We start from the raw sequence: 21,882 nt of genomic DNA on the forward strand, positions 1-21,882 counted from the left end.
TATTTTTAAATGTGATACTTGATTAGAAAGCTAAAACATTTCCACAACCTGGCTAAAGGGTGTTCTTCATCCGTCCCTTATGAGGGGGGACTTTTTACATAAAGAACATGTTTATGGACAGTTGTGCCATATTTAACTACATTTCCTCAAGATGTTCTTAAGATATCCTGTTCATATGAATGAAAATATAAAAATGCCACTTGCTTTAGAGATCTTTTTTTTTTTATCAAATTAGTCACTAATCTTTTTCCCATTTATAAATAAGGCCTCCCTTTTATTATTCAGTTATATAAGTTATTGCATGTTGCCATCAGTCAGTGATTGCAGGACCACCACCATCTTTTAAACTTCACATGAAACATTAATATTTTTAGGTTTTAAGTTCCTATTTTTATGTCTTTCTCCTCTACAAGTAAATCACAAAAGCACTGTTAAACACTGAGCAACGTATCGGCAGTTAAATGACACTGGCCTGCAAGCCTCTTTGAATATAATTACTTGTTAAGTTTACACTTTTCTAAATGATCCAATAATGTCCAACCCCCACCATAAATTCACACGTTCAACTTGGCCATATTTGTCCTTTTTAATATACTTATATATAAATACATACATTTGTATAAGTCATTCTTGATTTTGGCTTCAACCTGTGATTCAGCACAAACAAGCAAGCTGGTGGAGGCACAGAAACGATGCAGGTAGAAGAAACAACCCATGAGATTGATATAAAGTCAGACGTTAACTGGAGGATCAAAAAGATAAAAATAAGTGAGGAAACAATGACAGTTTGTTGGATATTAATACCAACCACCTTATGTCCCTTCTGTTGGCAGCAGCTTCAAATGTAGCCATGAATGAGAAAAAGCAGTCCCCATGCTCGACATGATAACAAATATAACTGTACATTTGATATCCGTGAATTAATTACAGTCTGGGTTGCAGGATTGATTCCTAACTCTACAAGGTATTACATGTTGGATTATGTCGATTGAAAGAATTCAACATGAGAATAACACTTGAGTTAAGCACAAATACTTGAAAGAGAGACTTTGTTGAACAGTACAGCTCACAGAGTTCAAATCATCATAAACGTTGTGTTTTAGAAGGGAAAAATAATGAAAATAAACTAGATTACAGTAATACATTTGAGTAATCTAGTTACATTACATCGACAGACTTAACAACACAAAATCAGCAAATGCAATGATCAACTCTGACATGATTGCTGCAGCGAAGAAGAGTTTCAATGGCCAGTTTATGTTAATGTCAGCAGGATGAACAGGATAACAATCAGGGACCGATGCTCAAGACGGATCAAGCTCTACACATCACTACAGAGCCAAGCTGAATGGTACAACACTGCTATGTACTCTCATTGGAAACACTCATTCAAATATGTTTTCTTGCATGATTAAACGCTTGGTTTTCAGACACTGGCCATGCTTGCCCAGAAAATTGAACCTTTTCCCCACAAGACAAGCTTTATGTAATTTGTTTAATTAGGAGCCATCATCATGATTCCTTTTTGACAGTGAGACCACTCCAGATACAAAATAAGGCCTTAAATCCACTGAAGCAAAGCAGCAGACTCTCATGCTGACCTCCACAGGTTATTCAGTCTCAAAGATTGTACTCAGTCCATGTGATTATAGCTTGCAGAGACAATATCAGCGGATCAGTGACACATAAAGACACAAATAAAAACTTGATATCACATTGAAAAAAAGAGAAACAAAACAATATAAAAAGAAGTGACTGCTGCTGGATTTGTCTCAGAAGCAGAAGCTACAGTGGCGTTGAATGCAGCGGCAGAGTGAAAGTTTAAGGCAATACTGGTAAGCACCACACCACCATTCGGGGCAAGATATCCGGTTCAGCAGAGGAGGAGGGTAGAGGAGGATTTTCACTTGTCCTGCATTTTTTCCAGAATTGGCACAATCATGTCGAATTTAGGCCTCTTTGCTGGGTCTTCGTTCATGCATATCTTCATGAGCTTGCAGATGTGGGGTGAAATGCCGGGGGGGATGGTGGGCCTCAAACCCTCCAAGGCGACCTGAGAGGCAAAACAGATGGACATTTTTTACAGTAGAAAAGACATTCCTGAATGCATCAACCCCATGACTAATCGCTGACTTTGCCAGCAAGCATTTGCTACTCAGTTGTAATCTAATGAGCCAAAGATAGCTCTGCTAACCTTCATGCCGATTTCCATGTTGGACAGATCAGCATACGGCACTTCTCTGGTCACCAGCTCCCACAGCAGGATGGCGAAGCTCCACATGTCTGCTGACCGACGGTTGATCTCTTCTGGCTTCTTCTGCAGGGCTGGAAAGAGCAACAAGTGTAAACAGACACAACAGGTACTGCTGCTCTGTACCTTCTGCAAAAAGCACTACCACTAACACAAACAACTTTTTTGCATTTTAGATGCAAAGAAACAGTGAATATTAACTTGAAATGCAGAATTTCTAATATATTTAATTCAACTAGATGAACACTTTTGTTGATAACAGTGCTTGATAACCACTGTAGAGTCCTGTATGCTACATGTGGCTAAATGGAAACTGAATAACACAAATAAGGAAAAAGTAAAAGACATAACTTTGATATAATTATTTTCATATTTTTCATTTATTTTTTTGTTCTTTCTAAGAAGCACTTGAAACCTTGCATTATGTTATATTATTATGTTTATTAATAGTTTTATTATTATGTAGTTCATTTCACTACACACCTAAGAAATGGACAGAAAAATCCTAACATGAGAAATGGAAGATTTCAGTCAAATTTGAATGGGGAGCGATGGTAACAGACAGGCAGAATGACTCTTTTTATGTTTATCTCCGTCAATATATTTACTAAAGCTCACTTTTACAACATAAACTGATACTATGAGTTGAAATTATTCTGTGGTGATAAAGGCTTGGCAACAAAAGCAAAGGTATCAAAGCAACGATCAATAAACCCTCCCCTGCAAAATTGTGTGAGGTGAAACTAGAGCTGTCACACAAAGTACTCCAGATATCCCTCTTTAATAAATCTGATGTTCTTCTGTATATCACATGATAAAAATAGAGCTCTGACTTTCAAAGAGAAATACAATTATATTGTCCCAGCAATCCCAGCGATTGACAGACCTCAGTGTCTCTGAAACCAAATCAAATCTTAAGCTTCTTTTGCCACATGACTCTTCCACTAACTGACACACTGAACAAAAAGTACTTGTTTATATATAAATCATGACACATGGCTTCTGCTGTTAATTCCACTACGATTTATTAAAGATGAAAGTTTAGTACATGTATTACTTAAACATGAAAAAGAAAAGTTTATCTATCTTACTCTACATGTATACCACTCATTGCTCTTTTACTGACTTTTAATTGAAATATTATAAAGACATCCTTGCTGAAGACTTAAAGGCTTTTTGAAACTCACCTCAGCTAAACCTGAGCTCACTACCTACACTCACTACCCACTGTACGGATCACTGTATGGTTGTTTCTATGGTAACAGGCTGCAACATATTTCCTGTATCCCACACGGTCACCGCTATCACGCTTCATATACGACTTAAAACCTTTTCTGTGGGTTGCTGTTTGAAGCACTGCTGCAAATCTCCCATTTATTTTCACATAATCAGTTTATGTTTCCAACTTGTTCTGCTTTCACTGTATCTCAAAGGGGAAATCAGCCGCAGATTACATTTAGTTCTGAGACAGTCTAGAGTTCCCTGCATCCATCATTCACGCCCCAGTTTGAGTGGCTCCAGCTGTCACTTTAGATCTGTGTTGTATGAGTGATGCCTACCCTCAGGGGCCACCCACGCAGGCGAGTACATCCTGCCAGGACACTGGAAGGAGAACTTGACGTCTGCCATGCTGATTCTGGCTGTCATATCTTCATCTATCTGTGGAAACAAGGAACAGTGACTGAGATGTCACTTTACATCACTTCTTTCAGTAGGTTTTTGGGGAAAACTATCTCCTTTGAAATTTATGATCCTAAAAACAGCTTCTTCTTACCATGACACTCTTGCTGTTGAGATAGTGGCGAGGGATCATCGGTTCCAGTGTGTGTAAGAAGGCCATTCCACAAGCAATGTCCAGGGCAAACTTCACCGCCTGCGTCTGGTCCACGACAAAGTCTGACAGCAGGATAAGTGACAAATCATTACAGGTTTCATCACATAACAGATGCAGAGATAACTGCTACTGTACATAAAGTGATGGCAACATAATGACAAATGTGTAAGTGCAATAAATCAACAAATCCCTGCAAACCACCAAAAAATGGTGACAAGTGCGGACTTTGTGACCAGAGCAGAAGTACTCACTGGTGCCTTCATGCAGCACGTTGTAGAGGGAGCCATAAGGCATCCAGTGTGTGATGATGATGGGGTGAGGGGCGGGAGGAGACTGACATGCTCCCAACATGGGTAGGACATTCGGGTGGGAAAATATCCTGGGATGGAGCCCAAGAAGGAGGGACAGGGGAGAGACAGACAGACAGACAAAAAGAGGCAAACCCAGAGAGGATTTGACATAAACAGACGGCTTGTGTGAGATGCAAAAAAGAAATAATACATAAAGTTTGGAAACAGACAAATGAGTGAACACGACAGCACAGAACATAGAGGCCGTAGATAAGTCAGGATTCAATGCAAACCTGAGTTTGGGATACTCCTCGTTGAAGTCTCTGCTTTTCCTCGTGGTCCAGTCGCGAACTTTTAGCACCTTAACAACGATTTCGTTCCCTTGCCAGCGCCCTTGCCACAGCTACGCATGAAAATACACACAGAGAAATATAAATGAGTGCCGTAATCTGATAATCAGCAGCTCTACAATAAAATAAAATAGTAAAAACAAGAATGTAAAGTACCTCTCCAGACTGGTTCTCATTTATTTTAGCCAGGAGAGAGAGCTGTTTGTAGTCAATGCCTGCAAGTTTGTTCAAAGTGCCATTTCCTAAAAGATTGGGACAAATTTAAGTTAGAGCTCGGACAAAAGCTACATTGTTCATGTGAAATTCAGCACAACACTATGCAGATGGAAAAGTGGTGGAAATTTCAAAACACCACATTAAAACCGGTTTGGAGACCAGCATGGAACATTTTTCCCTTTCATGCATCACTTTAACCAACTAATGGAAACTGGTCAGCTAATAAACCAGTTTATGCATTTGTGGGACTCACGGGGTCGAGTTCTGGTGGTGCCTTTCCAGAATGTGTCTTTGAAGGGGATTTTAGTCAAGTTCTGTCCCATTTTCTCTGCTTTGTCTGTGTGTGGAGGGAGAAGAGAATGCAATGAGAAAACTGATCACAAAGCCAATCAAAAAGGCATCTGAATCTGTTCAGATGAGGGGGGCCAGGATACCTCTGAGCAGTTCACGCAGGTGAGGTTTGCCTTTGTCAAGCGGAGTTTCTCCATATTTGTTGCAGATGCTCACCTGAGCCCCATTAGTCACGAGATCCTGAGAAAAGCGGAAGATTTTAGAGTTTTTACTTTGATGGGAACTACATGTAAAACTGGATAAGTCTCCTCCAGGGGGCGCACTTACCTCAGCCACTTGGTCTTGGCCCCAGAAGCAGGCGTAATGCAGTGGTGTGTTCCCGTGTTCATTGGCTGCATTTGTATCTGCTTTGCACTGGATCAGCTAAAAGCGAAAGCCAAAAACAAAGGATTATATAAAAAACAAGGCTGGTCACATCATGTTTGGGCTGTATACAGGGCTAGTGTTAATGCTGCCAACAGAAATCATGGAGTTTCATCTCGCCTGTGGACACATACCAGAGGTATTGAGACATGCCTAACATTAAACTCAATAGCTGCCTGGCAGCCATTCTAAATCAGACACCCTGGAGCAGAAGCCTCACATTATGCCATATGGTATATAGACTACACAAATTTGACAATCTGACAAGTCATGTTGTGTTCTGCTTTTTTACCCACAAGCCCTGCCGTTTTACAAAACCTAATTAAATAATTTCGGGGCCACATGGAGCTCAACACGCACCACGTTGCAACCTTTACAAAGCCTTTAAACAGGACATGCAGTACACCCCATGTGATATATTTTAAAGGATGAAGTAGAATAAAGCACTTGAGTTTTTATGTTGCACAGGTGCGCTATGCATGAGGGAATCCCTGTACTGCTGGTTGCATTGTATTGTGTGCAAAGTGTGCCTTTAAATGTCCATCAGCCATAGATTCATCCTGTTGTTTAACATCTTGGAAGAATGAACAAATGGTCACATATACTGTCCCCAAAACAAAAGAATTAATAAACGTATTAAGAAAAATCTCTACCTCTTTTGCATCGTAAATGGCTTGTTCTATCCTAAACAACTGCAGTCTTAAGCATGTTTTGTAATCATACTTGCACCACTGAAACATTAAATTTCCCCTTGACACTGACAAATTACTTTCCTCCAGTTTAAAATGGCTGCTGGTGGAACTGCAAGAACAGACAAGACTTTTGTCTTTATAATTGCTGTTCAGATGACATCATTTCAGGTTTCATAATATCTTGCTTGTATGAGGCAAACTTGAAGAAACATTGTTTTGCACAGGGAGATTTAGCTGCAGAGGAGAGACTGATGTCAATTTTACAGCTCTGGCATCAATTTTTAACTTGATTTCTAGGGAGAATGAGTTTAACGTTTGGCATTTTATAAGATTTATTCTGACAAACAGACCATTGAGAGAGAGTCAGCCACGATCTAATGTCAAGATGGTAGCTCATATTCTTATAATCATCACAAGAAGTTCTACTGTTGTGTCACAGGATAACCAAAGGAACCAGGAAGTAACCTTTTTCAGCCGCACTGTGTGCATGCCCCAATGCTTCCGTACCTTTCCCACAATGTCGCGATGTCCATGGCTGGCGGCCAGGTGCAGAGGCGTGTCGTCGCCACGGTTCATGACGTTAATGCGAGCCCCTCTCATGATGAGCATGTCCACCACGCTGGAGCGGCCCTCCCTGCAGGCCCAGTGGAGAGGGCTAAAGCCGTGGTCGTCTCTACAGGGAGAGAGGAACATTCATATTCAGCAAAGTTTCCACAAAAACCTTCAGCAAAGCAAGGACTCTGAATAACTGCTACACAGGCAGGAAAAGTGTATAACTCGAGGGAGAAAAGTAAAACAACTTCAGCCCCTTGGCTATACACACCAAGTTTGTCTCTGCAAACAACTCTGTGGTTTACTTGGCTCAAGGCCAAGAGATACAGACTGCGACTGTTTTTTGGAGCTTATGTGTTTTTCTTTGACAATCCAAATACCACTATATAAAAAAAACAACAAGTGTGCATTCCTGAGAAGAAAAAAAACCCCGTGCACTGTACACAGACCAAGTGTATCCCCGCTGTGATGTCACACATTGGGTTGTAGACTACTGGCCTCGGGTTTGGCATTACATTCGTCGACAACTTGTTTTTTAGGAAACCAGAATTAACCATGTGTGGACGACAGAGTGGAACTTGCGGATGATCTTGATTAGATCTGACAGAGAATCCATTGTACATCCTGGTAGCAAGGCAGGCATACCCTGCTTCAACGCCATTTTTACTGTGAATGGGACCATAACTTACAAAGTGAACATCATGCTTTGTTGAAGAAGACTTGAAAATAGCAATTGAGACTGTAAACTTGTGAGGAAACTGTTTACTATGGTAGTTAATCAAGTGAGAAGTACGGTCGTTTTCTCAAAAGCTTGTGTACAGTTGGAATTATTTTTGAAACCAGTGGGGTTGTCCCCTACTGGCTATTGGAAAGAATGCAGATTTAAGACACTGGGCTTCACTTTTGTGAACCTGGTCCATCAGCTATTTTGACTGTCAATGACACATTCATTTGGCAATTACAGTTTTAATGCTGTCAAGGTTTCTGTTATCCAGTAATTACCATTTCTTTACCACGTAAATGTGTCCAACATATTTCATATTGTGGTCCCTGTGAATTGTTTTTAAGCTAAAAAAATGATCATATTTGACTGGAATTTCTTCCATTTGTACTGGAGAGCCTTTTTAAATTATACAGCATTATAATGATAAGTGTTTCTGATATTACCTGCCATCTATACAGGTAGATTAAACACTGAGTAAGGTAATAAACCAAATTGCTCCTGATGAGCAGGTCACCTTGCATGGCAGCCTCTGCCATCAGTGTTTGAGTGTGTAAGTGTGTGAATGGGTGAATGTCATGAGCGCTACAGAAATGCAAGTCCATTTACCATTTGTAACATTTCTCAGTACAATGCATAAAGTTCAACAGTGCTGCAAACTATAACCACTCAAACTGACACAAAGTTGAATCAACACCTCTCTGAAACAGTCAACAAAAGCTGAATGTTGTTATGTTACTGTAGGTTGAATGTTCTTCAGTATTTTTTTTACAACCTGGCAACTGTAGCAACAACATTTGCTTGCTTTAGGCTATTCAGCATAATGAGGGATGTGGGTATTTGTACTTCTGTCATCTTCCTCTTAAAAAAGGAAGTTGATGCAACTCAAACTCACAACAACACCAAATAGGCCTCTGGCACCCATCATTCCTCTTTCTCTCTGTGACAATGCCAGCGACACATGTAGGACAGTGGCCTCGATTACATGGCAGAATGACTGATGGGCAAACCTCCTCAGAGAAAAAGAGATACTGAAATACTAAGATACTAAGACTGAGAGATTAAGACACAGTGAGAGCTGAGTGACAGAGAGTCAATCAGGAAAAAAAACAGTGGGCTGAGCATTCGCTGCAGCCCTTATAAGGTCCAGGGAGACACGCATACACTCCAGCTGCTGTGTGTGATTGTGTCATTCTTCATTTCCCTCCTCCTGGCCGCCGTGGTCACCTCCTCCTCTAATGCAAAGTTTCCTCCCTCGTCTGAGTCCCTCCACTCCCTTGTCCTCCCATTCACAGTTCCACTCATACAGCTGGACTGTACTGATGATATATTCCACTTTCCACAGACTTTTCTTTTCCATGCGGGCTTCTCTGTTTGTGTCAAAACACGGCACAATTCTCCAGATAATAAAGTTATGCACTTGTCCTGAAATTAAGAGTGGGCAGCCAGCATAATAATGGGATCTGAGAACTGAGGGAGTATTATGAATCTGCAGGAATCTGAACCCTCTGCCCGGCCCGCCATCAATTCACTGGCTTGTATTCACACATCCGGCAGAGCTCGGCTCAAAACAGCATCAACAGCCCCACAGAGACCCTCAGTCCCACAACACACACATCTATGTGTGCATCTGGGTGCCCCGCCGCAGTCCCACCAGATCTGCTCGGACTGCAATTTCCTCTAAGACCAAAAGGCTGAATCCTACAAGCTAATTAGCCTGAGTTTATGAGAAAGGAACTCTCCACAGGCTCACCCTCATGATTTTATTAGTTTTCTGTGTTAAGCTCGAGTCTGTTTAGGGGAGGAAGTGGAGTTAGAAAGTTAATGGTTGTGTCATTCAAAAGCAAGAATGCGCACACAAACTGAATGAATGAATGAAGTACCAACCTGCCGATAATCTGTATCTTACATTATTTGCAAATAATTACAGCTGAAACAAGTAGTCAATTCATCAAAATGATAATTCATTTAATAATAATAACTTTTACATGTACCATTCAGCCCCAATAGGTAAATGACCGACTTACTTTAAACAACTCAAATGTACAACTTCCACATTAAGCAAGGCTCAGCCCTTTGGTTTGTGTGTGTATTTCTATTTGGGGCCGCTTTTTATAGGACCGATTTTCCCTGTAAGCTAGCTTCATCCCCACAGCCCATAGGCACTCGAGTGCCAGGGTTTTCTCCTCCTCACCCCCTCCACACTGGTTGCGGTAATTTATTTCAGGCACTTCCACCTGCCAACAGTGCTCAGTTTGGCAGACGGAAAAGCAAGAGGAAGAGCCCCTGTCTGCACCCTCTATGTCTCTGGCCCTTACATCCCCACCAGGTCATATAACAGGCCTCAGATGAGGGCAAAGACAAATTCACAGGAACATCCAACAAATGAAAAGAACATCCACAGAAGCAGAATTAACAGGTTTCCAGAGACTTTTTAAGTGTGAAGTGGCACTGTACGTCTGCAGTTTACACTGGACAAACAAATATTTGGAGGATTTTTTGCCCCCTTTTTCTTTCACCTCATGAAAAGTTCATGTAACTGTTTATGCTCTATAAAAATGTTGAACAAACACTACATAAGAGGAGCATTTATGGCACTAAGGGCAAGAAATCACCAACCATTTGGCAAATGATTTGATGGGCATAATTTACGTTCCTAGATTTGTTATTAAATCTGTATCGGTGCACCTCCAATAACCCATTCTTATACTGCTGACACTGGCTTTTCTGAAACTACTGCAACCTGCTTCAACAAGCCTGTACACCACTGTCTGCTTGCAACATTAACCACTGCAGAGCAACAGGCTCATAATGCTGCTGTCCCCATCACAGAGGATAAATATAAATCAGTCATGACACTGTGGAAAAACAAGGAGCCTCAACATCACCAACTTAGTAAAATAAGATCATCATGAGATACAATCATGAGTGAAAAAGTTTAGAGTTCCGCTCAAACTGTTATTCGCACATGTACAGGGATTCTTTTGATGTGAATTCCGATGAGGCTTCATACAGATAACCATCAACGCCATGATTACATACTCATATGTCAAGGAAAAGATAAGCGATTCAAACTCAGTCTTCTGTTTGAGAACAAACACAACAGATGGGACGCAGCGAGGAATGGATGTCAGCACATGGCCTCATAATAACCGACAGAAAATTGGTAGACATCATCTAATTAACTGATTTTGAGACAATTATCAGCTAATTCAATGTTAGTGAAAATAGTTACCAGTTGCAGCTCTATACTAAGATATTATCAAGATATAACTTGAATTTTGAAAACTAAACAGTCCTAAAATTATTCCAAACCACAGATTTCTCTCTGCACTAAATTTCAAAACAAACTATTATTTGTACTAAGATTATGCACCATCTTGCACAGTGCCAGTGTAACACATGTACAGAGAAGACCAGAGATGATCACTTTATTGTAAATGGTTTGGGAGAATTTGTTTCAAACTTTGCAATTAACTCTTCTGAACTTGGAGGAAACGTTGAGGGGAAATGAGTGGAGTTATCTGCTGTAATGCCACTGGGAGATGAATACCGGAAACCCTGGCATGGAGGAGGGGAAGGTGATGTGCTCTGCTGAAGCTTACTGTGCATTTCACTGTTGAAAAATGTACTATTTGGCCCCACACACACTCACACACAAAGATTCTCTGTCTCGTCACACATAACTCTTCCAGTCCGGCCCTACTACAATAATCCCCTCCCCCTCTCTCTTGGTATTTGGTAGGTGGTAGACGGTTCCCTGGAGGCATGTGTGTTATTCCTTGTAAGGAGATTCAACATTCCACTACTACTCTTAGTCTGGGCGTTATATCAGTGTAAACACACCATCATCCACACGCAAACTGCTGGGCTGAGATATACGAGTTGTATTGAAATATAGGCAGGTTCTGTATGGAAATAAAAAGGCAAGAATAAAGTGTGTTTCACCCACTGGGTGAGATATATGATCTGGAAAAGGGAACCTGACATGCAATCAGCTAATGGACCAGTCACATGTAGGGGTTCATGCATCCACTAGGACTGAGTGTAATCATACGGTCTTATGACAATAGGAAAATTTAAATAAATTAAAGCACAAGCAGCTCAGACTTGAAGTCAATAAAAGAGTGAATATTTTCTCTTTTAATTTCTGCACAAATGGTTAAACTTAAAATAGGAGAAAGGCCAAATAATGGCAAAAGAAAGACACTATTTAGCATCTTGTGTGAGCCGACTTCCTTGCATCATTTGTTGCACTAAACAAACTAATCTATACATTTACGAGTTCCTGTTATATCTTTGCAGCAAAATCCAAAAAAAGACATCGCTGACCAAATAAAAACAATTTTCTCTTTCAAACCAAGTTAAAATGAACAGACATATCTGTTCCTCAGAAGGAAATTAACCGATTCCATGTTTTCATATCATCCCTCGTTCAATAATGTCATTGTACAATGACAAATAAATTAGCTTGTCATTATCAATCACATTGTTACATGGTTAGACTGACTAGTCTGGATGTTATCAGTCAGACCTCATAAACAAAACCATGAATCAATTTCTTACCATCATTACAGGTAACACTAGAGGCTGGAACGTCACTCAGCTAATATTTTAACTTCAATTTTTGTTACAGGCATGAAGGAAAATGGGGTTTTCCTGTTTTAGACAACTACTGGTTTCTTTGAATTGTCCAGAACTTGCCAACAATTTTCTTTGCAAATCCTGTGCTCAACCCTGTGACCATAAATATACTGAAAACACAAGACAAAAAGGTAAACAGTCATCATAATTAAATGGATTAATTCATTCTCTCTAAAACAAACACCAGCAGTCTAAATCTGGGACAGAAATGTCCAAAAATGAAGCTCCTCGGGTGGTCAGCACAACTTCACTGGCAGCCTCTGCCGAGATTTACTTTAGAGTGTCAGCTGAGGATACAGAAGCAGCTCAGCACTGACTGATGATGTGTAACTATCAGACAGATATTTTGTATAATAAACATGTCAAATCTTACAGAAGCCTGCAGTACTCTCATTATGCATGTCCACTCTAAATTTAATTGCAGAAACAAATGCAAGCGTGACTAACTCTGCCATCACAGTAGGTTTCCTGTCCAACATCTTGCTTTTGAATTGCTCTGCTGGCATTCTGGACATAAACATGGGTCCACAAGGAAATGGGTTCAATCGCAGGCCACGATCTCGCTGGGGACTGAAAAGGCGGGCTTTCGTTCTGCACCAGAAACATGCCTTGAGAATGCAACATTTTAAGTTAGAAACACTGCAGTGTGACTATTGCCTTGAGATTCTGATTCATGTTATCTGGCATCAAAAAAATCATGTTGTGGCAAGTCTCAGGCAGAAGTACAGTTCAGCAAAATGACTTGTTGACTGAAGAATGGAGATAAAGAAGTTTGTGTAACTTTTTGATGATACTGAAGTCTGTAAAAACAGAAATATTAAAACTTAGCCATGGTCAGTGAAATATCATTACTGACTAATGGCATCAAAAAGTGGGGATTTTTGCACCTTTATCCAGGCAAGTTAAAACACAACCTGGATACCAGTATCATCCTACTCACGAGAAAATAAAACAAATAAATAAACCCTGGCTCACCCTTGATTGAGGTCATTCTCTGTATTGTCCAACCACAAGCGGACTGCAACAGCATTGCCTTCCCGGCACTGCGTGAAGATGTCATCCATTTCAGCTGTTGTATTCTTCTTCTCTTAAGGGGCTGCAGAAGTAAACTGGCACAGATGAGAGAGGCGACCCGAGGGGTTCAGCAGAGTCCTGGCCAGCATCAGTTCCTCGTTTGGGACAATGAGGGACGCGATCAGGGAGGCTCAGTGGCGCTCAACGCCTGAAAAATGGGACAGAAAAGGGGGAGGATCCTCTGTTAACACATTTTTCAATCAGTTTGGCCTCTATCCCAGACAGGTAAACCCACTCTCAAAATATTCTGCTGTACAAACCTAAATAGGAGAATGATAAGCAACCAAGCAACTTGGTGCTGAGTAATCTTATCCACCTAAGTCACATTGGGTGTGTGTGAAATTTACGCCATTGTGACTCACAAAACTTGGCTGTGAATCGCACCCAGTAGACCAGGCTAGATACATAATCCTATCCTGTGTCATATAGAGCTGCAAGAATTAATCACCAACTCTTTTGACAAACAATTAATCTATTATGATTTTTTTTTTTCTCAGATTTAAGCTTCTTATTTATGAATGTTTCCCCTATGTTTCTCTATGACAGCAAACTAAATATCTTTGAGTTATGGGCAAAATGAAGTCATGATTTTTCACAGATTTCTGACATTTTACTGACCAAACAACCAATCGATTAATCAAGAATTTAATCGACAGATTAGTCGACAATGAAAATAAGTTCTATCAATGCTAGACTTCTGTACTTCCTTGTTTTTTCCTTCAGTGATTAAATGATTATTTAATTACAGGAAATATATCTGCAATTTCAGTCACCTATCAAGGAAAAAAGAAAAAGAAAATCAGACATTATGCTATAACATCTTGTCAGTTCTGATGATTTATGGCTTTTCTCTGTCATATATGACACTTAACTGATAGTAAATGGGATTTGGGTCATTGATCAGACAAAACAAACCATCTGAAGATGTCAGCAGGTTCTAAGATATCAAATCCGACATTTTACAGATAAAAAAAAGCAAAAAACAAAACAAAGACACAATCAGCGGATTGATGTGATAATTACATTCATTGTTATGTGAGGCCCTAATTTGATAATCAAGATGTAAGACACAATTTCCTTACAAACAATTGATACAGGAACACAATGTCCATATGAATAAATGACTTGCTGGCTGAATAAACAGCAGAATGCAAAGCTTTATTGAAGGCAACATATTATGAATGGGTTAACAAATGTAGCATGACACCTGTCAAAGACCTGGGATTAAAATGTTGACTTTACATTAAGGTAACTATTACCATGCATGAAAGAAAACACTGCAAACTCACTGTCTAAATAAACCAAGCACTCATAATGAAAGAGATTAGGCAGATGATGACAGAACTACAGCTTAAGTTTAAATACATCCGGACCTGGAGGTTGACTCTGTAATTCAGTAGGATTTGCTCATGTAGTTAACATAAACACTGCAACAAGCCGGTGTGACAGTTATGACTTCACCGTTAACTATTCACAGCCCCTACAGCAGTCTGATTAGCTGCACTGCTATCTGGCTAACACAGGAGAACAGTTAGCTCGTTTAAGTTAGCTAGCGGGTGATCCATTCCACTTCTGGCTGTGCTATCGCGTTCTTCCATTACACTACATTAACTCAAAGTGGCTCAATTAGCTTCACACATTAGCTAGCATCCTCTGGTTGACCAAGTGACACACAGGCAGGTTTGGCTAACAAGCTAACCAACTGTCCCCCTGACGTCGCGGACTGCCTCCGTTTCTCTCATCTGACGCTGACTTCACCGAGATGAACGCTGGTAAAACACAATGTCGAGGTTTGAACGGGTCGAACTGACAATAAATACGCCGATGAACCTACCAGGTATGTCGGCCTGCTGTGGCGTCAAGCAGATAGTGAGAGCAGAAGTTATTAGCAACGTTGTGTTGTGTCCTGGGGTTTGAGTGCTGTGGGTCGTCCACACCCTCACCGCCCGCCGAACGTACGTGGTAACGTGTAGTGGAGGAAGAGAGCGCCCCGCCCCCTACAGGCGGTGGAGAGAACTGCAGGAAGTCAAATATTCACAGCCTCAGGTCACAGTTTTTTAAAGCATCAACAACACAGTTATTACAGTTATTTGCATGTCGTAACACATCGATTATATCATTATGATATTAGGTCCTATTATATTATATGCCATCTCTCACTTGACCATCCCACAGAGTCTCTTAGCAGCTTGGCTCAAGTATGCAACTAGGGATATTAACATCAAGTCCTACAAAACAGTCCCCAGTGGTAAAGTATTCAGATCCTTTACAAATACTTTGTTACAAGGAAACGTCCTACATTGAAAAAGTATAATCATGAAAATGTGGTTCAGATATCATAATAAAACTTGTGCAGAAACAATGCCCCAGTGAATGTTATACTGTTTTGTCATTAGATTATTATTACACTTGCACAAGTGTAAAAACAGTGTTGTTGATGTTGATTGAGTTAAAGCTTATTCTTTGAGCTATTTTGTATAGGAATACAATTAATAGTTATTTCCATTAAGGATTCATCTGCTGGTCCTTTTCTTTTCTTCAAATAATCAGTTACTTGTTTGGTTTGTAAAAATTCAGGATTTTTTTTTTTTAATTATTTTATTTGTTCAATCACCAGTACACAATTCAAAGACAGTAAAAGTTAATTAAAAATGATTGAAATTATAAAAAAAAATAAAGAAGTTAATCCTCACCATGAAATGTTTTGACAATAAGCAATATTTGCAAATACATTTTCTGTCAGTCTGCTAAATGATTAGTCAAGTAAGCATTTTTGAGTGGTTTAATTTCAAAAAATCAGATCTATAAGATCTATACATATATAAATATGTTTTGCATGTAAACATCTTCGTCCAAAAAATAAATAAAGCTGTCAGACAATTAAAGTGAAAAGAAGTGTAGAAGAGGAAAGTGATTTTTAAAAGAAAAAAGTATTTCGTAAAGTATCACAAATATGTTAGCTGAGTGATACTAAATAACAGTTGTGTTTTTTGGGGGGTATCCAGAAACTCGTTAGTGAGAGTGCGGGATTGTCTGAAAAATTAGAGTACTTAAAAAGTTTGGGGTTTTTTAGCTTTAGTGTAGCAATATTTATAATCAGCTGTTTCAGTGTTTCAGTGTTAGTTGTGTTCATAATTAAGTTGATTCAATTATTTCTGAGTGCTTGAGAAGGAAGAATTTGTGATTCTGAAAGATTGAGTAATGGCAATAACTAAAATTGTAACAATGTTTTATGTGATAGATTAATAAATCGATTTAGAGTATTGTTAATATGATACATGTGGTTGATTTTTACACCCTACAGATCCTGAATATAAACAGAAAACTCGGGTTCCTCAACATTACCAACAAAAACTTCATGTCCCACAATCCTCTAGTTTGCTTTCGTCATCCACATGCGCCTGTAGTTCTGTTTTGCTTCCTTCGCGCACATGAGCCGAACCAACGTGGCTTTTGCTCTTGACAAGACATTTCTGCAGCCGTTAACAGTCGTTATATGTTCGTTAAATAAAACATTATTATAAATACAATAAAACAAGCGGTCGTTGAAGTGAAGCAGCTTGTTTTCGCGCCTCGGAGACGAACAGGTGAGTGAGTTAGCAGAGTTAGCTTGGTGAAAGTGTAGAAGTGACAGTAGCAGGGTGGTCCTCCTGATCTCCAGCAGTGGTTTACAGATGCGTGTTTGTCTCTTACAGTCAACATGTTTAATGAGGATGAAGACTGGAGTGACGAACAAGACGCTCAGGCTCTGAGCAAAACTGTCCTGAAGAACACCCAGAAGAAGAACAGCAGCAATAATGTCAAGGTGAGAAATACATACAGTTAAGTTACCTGCTGCAAGAGAGGGACAGACATTGTTTTCATACCGTCCATTAATTCTGTGTTACATGGCTTTATTAAGTTGTGGAAAGTATTTAAGTATATTTACTCAGTTACTGTACAAACGTGCAATTTCGATGTACTTGATAGTATTTCCATGCTATATACGTTTACTTCACTATATTTACAATTTAGCATTTCTTTCAATAGCTTCCATATCATGTGACCCAGTGACTCCAAACCAAAGCCGAATCGTATTACTACCCAGGCGAGATAGGACACACTTCTTTATAATGGATCTTACTGATTCTTCTATTTTATATCAATATTTTAATCTAAATTCAGCACTTTTCTCAATAGATTGCATGTCCATGTAACCCTGTGACTCCAAACTGATGCCAAATTCTATTACTAAATGGGATGAATACACACACCTCTTTTTATTTAATTTGAGTACGTCTTCTATTTTATATGACATATTGTTATCACTATTTATCACTACACATGCCACATAGGACACGCCAACATAGCAAAGCAGTTGTAGTAAACTGAACAAATAATTAACTTATTTTGTCAATGCAAGACTTTAATGGAATAGAGCTGATGTATTTTTTTTTGTTGTTGTGTTATTGCTACTCGTACCTCAGTAAATTATTTGAATATTTCTTACTATTTCTATATACATGCTCCATTCCTAAGCAGATCTGGATCCGGACAAAGTAATAATAACAAATGTTATACTAGTGTTAGTGCAACTTCCTTTCTATTTATTTATTTTGTGGCAAAAGAATCTGTTTGAAAAAAAAAAATATTTCCAACAATAACACTGCAAGAAGCGACACTGTCTCATTACTGTTATCTTGATACAGTTATAATTGCCAAGGCTGCACATTTAAGTTTAAACACTAATTATATCACCTGAATTTATCCCCTGCTCAGTCCAAGGCTGTTGGAAAGAAGAGCCTGCTGCGGACCCTGCAGACGCTGGGATCAGTACCAGACTGGAAGAGTGACGACCATCAGCAGGACAGTGACAGTGAGACTGAAGTGGCTCCGCCGCACAGTAAGAGGAAGAAGAAGAGAAGGAAAAGGAGAAAACCAGCAGAGACGACAGGAGAGCAGCAGGAGAACAGCGATGTAGATCAGAGTTTAAAGGAGGAGAAACCTGAAGCAAAAAAGAGGAAGCAAGACAACAAATTTGGTGAGTTATTAACTGGTTAAAGCTTTATATTTCATACATTTATTGAGTGTTAATAAGTATGTAATGGATTCAGAACAATGTTGATGTCCAAACAATAGAGATGTGATATAATATAAAAAAATGTGTCTTCCTTCTTGAAGGGGCTTCGAAGGTAAAATCCACATCTGTGAGCGAAACGAAAGACAAAGATGTCACAAGATCTGCAAAGGAGGAGGCAAACAAATCAGTCAACGCAAACACACTGAACAGACAACAGTGGAAAAACAAAATGAAGAACAAGAGGAAATGTAAAAATAAATACAGACAGGACACGCCTGAGGAGGAAGTAAATAAAGAAGAATCTGTAGAGAAACAGAAGCCAAAGGAAGAAGTCAAGGCAGAGTTAAATAGCAACAACAAGGGTGAAAAAATCCGTCAGACACCAGGAAAGAGAAAGGAAAAGGAACCGCAGAAAAGGAAAAAGACTGAAGTAGATGCTGACGTATCCTGTCCAACAGGAACACAGACACTCAGAGAAGAAAAGCATATTCAAAAGGAGAAAAACACAAAAACATTTGAAACAGTTGCAACTGAATCTCCTGCTGATGGATCCAGACGGGCAGCAGAGGAACCTGAAGTGAAGATCACGGATGATCAGCACCAGCTCCCCATGAAACAACTTAAACCTGAGCTGAGCAAAGAACAGAGCCTGAAAAAAGAGAAGCTGCGGAAAATGCTCCACGGGCTGGAAACGGACCGAAAGGAGAGTCCCGCAGAGACGAAAGAGGAGCCGGCGGCACCAGAAGAAGTAGAGGAAGAGGTGAAACTGGACCGCTCTGCCTCCCTCAGGTCCCGCATGGAGCAGCGTCTGGAGTCGGCCCGTTTCCGCTACATCAACGAAGTTCTGTACAGCACGTCCAGCGGCGACGCCAAGCGCATGTTCAAGCAGGATCCAGACGCCTTCTGGGTCTACCACAGAGGATACACGGCGCAGGTTCAGAGGTGGCCCGCCAACCCAGTGGATCAGATCATCGCATACATCCGAACAAAGTGAGACACTGTAAAATTCTGCATGTAAGGCGACAGATTGGAGGAATGCTACGAGGTTGAAATCCGTATCTTGGCACATTAGATCAGACTGAGATCTGAAATGTGGGCACTGAAGATTTGGAGCAACAGTTCCGTGTAGATTTCATTTAAAAGGGGAGCTCTTCCTTTCAGTTTGAAATTCTAAACACACATTGTATCCTTCACTCCAGGCCCGCCTCTCTGGTGGTCGCAGACTTCGGCTGTGGCGACTGTAAGATAGCGCGCAGTGTGAAGAACAAGGTGCACAGCTTCGACCTGGCAGCAACCTGCGAGCTTGTGACGGTCTGCGACATGGCCAACGTGAGTGTGTAGCTCCTCTGCATGATAATTCACGTACAGCCCGTGCGATTGCTGTTAGAATATGAAACACACCTTCTCTGTGTGCAGGTGCCGCTCCGGGACGCCACGGTGGACATCGCCGTGTTCTGCCTCTCTCTCATGGGAACCAACCTGGCAGATTTTCTAGCAGAGGCCAATCGGGTCCTAAAGATGGGGTAAAACGTTTTATATGGATTCGGTAAAGGCATTGCAACTGTTGTTTTATAGAAATATGTCTGTGTAACTGTTCTGCACTATTTATTACAGGGGTGTCCTTAAAATAGCAGAAGTGGCGAGCAGGTTTGAGAACGTTCGGAGCTTCATGACCGGACTGGCAAATCTGGGATTCAAGATTGTGTCCAAGGTGAGGAAACAAACAAGATGAGATCAGTGAGCATGTTTACAGGGACAGGGAACTGCTGTCTTACTTGTCTAATTTCCTTTATAAATATTAGAATAGTCAGAGCATGCAGCTGTTTGTTGTTGAAATAAAATTGTGAGCGCTCATACTCCAGTTATGAGAACCTGATGAAGACGAAGGAAATGGTGCTTGTTAAACATCTAGATTTAACACCTCTATGTTCAGCAGTTCAAAAAATGTACGAGTGTTTTTTTTGTCAGTGCAGGTATCACACCTTGTTCTGTTAGCTTTTTAAGAAGTCAGTGTGCTCACAGAGGGAGCTGGTAGCTGGCAGCTGTGTCTTCTATAATTGATGGTGTGTGGCTGCAGTGCTGTGGGCAGGAAAACCTCAGGTGGAAAAAAAAAAATATTCAGCGAACTGGTTTGTTGTTGTCTGCAAACAGGATGTCTGAAGGTCCTTAAAACAGTCTGAGAATGTGACAAATGTCTGTAATTGTCTTACATTTGAATTTGTGAGGTTTTCGTTACCACAAATGTTTTTATCTAATTTCATTTCCCTATTCTTCTAATTTGTTTTTGCCAAAATTAGTCGAGGTGTTCTGCATGAGAGTCCACATTTCTGATGTTAGAAATCTTACCATCCTACCATTGAACCCAGTACTGTTGTTCTATTGTATGCTTGTAAGTACACGTTAGCAAAATTAATCAAATAACCATGTTCCTACATAAAACCAATCTCTGCACAGAACCACTCATTTAATACGTAGCTTAGGGTTAGGGTTTGTTGTGCAAAGAAAACAACTTAAATGTTTTAAAGTTAGATGAATATTATTAAAACAGTTCAGTGTGAAAGAGTTTAACCACGTGATGGCCAGTTGTGAAGTTACTAAAGTGAACCTGTACAAAACACATCTGTTGAGTGACTGATTCTATGTAAAGGATGATTTTTTTTTATTTTTGTTTTTCTTCAGGATGCAGAGAACACTCATTTCTACTCCTTTGAATTAGTGAAGACGGGAAATGCTCCAGAGAACATAAAGACATTTGGACTGCAGCTGAAGCCGTGTGTCTACAAGAAACGATGAAGTCATGCGATGAAGACTTTGGTGTTCTGAGACGTTCTCCAGCTTGGAACGACTGTTTGCAGTTGTACATTTTATGTAAATGTATTGTGTTTGCTGCATTTTGAAGCCTGTACACAGATCAAGTTGAATTACCTGCTTTATTTGTATATGTTTTCTAAAGATATACAAGTATATGCAGGTTTCCTTCCATTGTCTCTGGATGAAGATGATCAGTGAAATAACCCTATGAGGTGTTTTGTTGGGATGAAAACCGACACAGGCCACCAATTTGGTGATTTTTCCTATTATTTTTTTTATAAGAGAACAAGTTATACACATGTAAAGATTCTCCTGAAAAAGTCAAAAACAGAAATATAAGTTTTTAATATGAATCCGTCTTGTTATTTCATGATACAGGATATTCTTATGTGGAGTTTAAACAGATCTTAGAAGGATTCAGTGTGAACATTTTAAAGTAAAGTTGAATCTAACGACTCAATGCTCCTGATTCACCCCCTTGTGTGTTTTATCCTTTGCCACAAGGGGGAGCAACAACACTGCAGCATAATGTGGAGCGACGAGCTGAATGCGAGTCTGTGCGTCTGGATCATCATATACTGTGTGAGAACTGAATTGTAGAGTTACTCACTGTTGTCACAGCAGATGGTCCAACACTGATTTAGTTGAGCAAAGACATTACAAGGACAGATGGT

General features: G+C 40.0%; 2 protein-coding genes across 2 annotated transcripts; one reads left to right on the forward strand and one right to left on the reverse strand.

The window, feature by feature from the left end:
• Positions 1–571: 571 nt before the first annotated feature.
• Positions 572–15,344, reverse strand: LOC115568096 (integrin-linked protein kinase). Its single transcript, XM_030395178.1, has 13 exons — positions 15,173–15,344; positions 13,240–13,486; positions 6,855–7,020; positions 5,560–5,655; positions 5,376–5,472; positions 5,195–5,278; positions 4,882–4,967; positions 4,669–4,778; positions 4,337–4,464; positions 4,026–4,147; positions 3,811–3,910; positions 2,195–2,325; positions 572–2,053 (listed from the first exon to the last, which is right to left on the reverse strand). The coding sequence occupies exons 2-13, from the start codon at positions 13,326–13,328 to the stop codon at positions 1,904–1,906; spliced, it is 1,359 nt and encodes a 452-aa protein (XP_030251038.1). The 5' UTR covers positions 13,329–13,486; positions 15,173–15,344; the 3' UTR covers positions 572–1,903.
• A 1,388-nt stretch (positions 15,345–16,732) lies between these two features.
• rrp8 (ribosomal RNA processing 8) lies at positions 16,733–21,561 on the forward strand. The gene is made up of 8 exons (XM_030395167.1): positions 16,733–16,925; positions 17,034–17,143; positions 18,097–18,358; positions 18,499–19,387; positions 19,597–19,726; positions 19,814–19,920; positions 20,012–20,108; positions 21,077–21,561. Exons 2-8 carry the CDS (start codon positions 17,039–17,041, stop codon positions 21,188–21,190), a joined length of 1,704 nt encoding a protein of 567 aa, XP_030251027.1. The 5' UTR covers positions 16,733–16,925; positions 17,034–17,038; the 3' UTR covers positions 21,191–21,561.
• The last annotated feature ends 321 nt before the right edge of the window (positions 21,562–21,882 follow it).

The sequence above is a fragment of the Sparus aurata genome, chromosome 2, assembly GCF_900880675.1.
Source record: "Sparus aurata chromosome 2, fSpaAur1.1, whole genome shotgun sequence".
NCBI classification, from domain to species: Eukaryota; Metazoa; Chordata; class Actinopteri; order Spariformes; family Sparidae; genus Sparus; species Sparus aurata.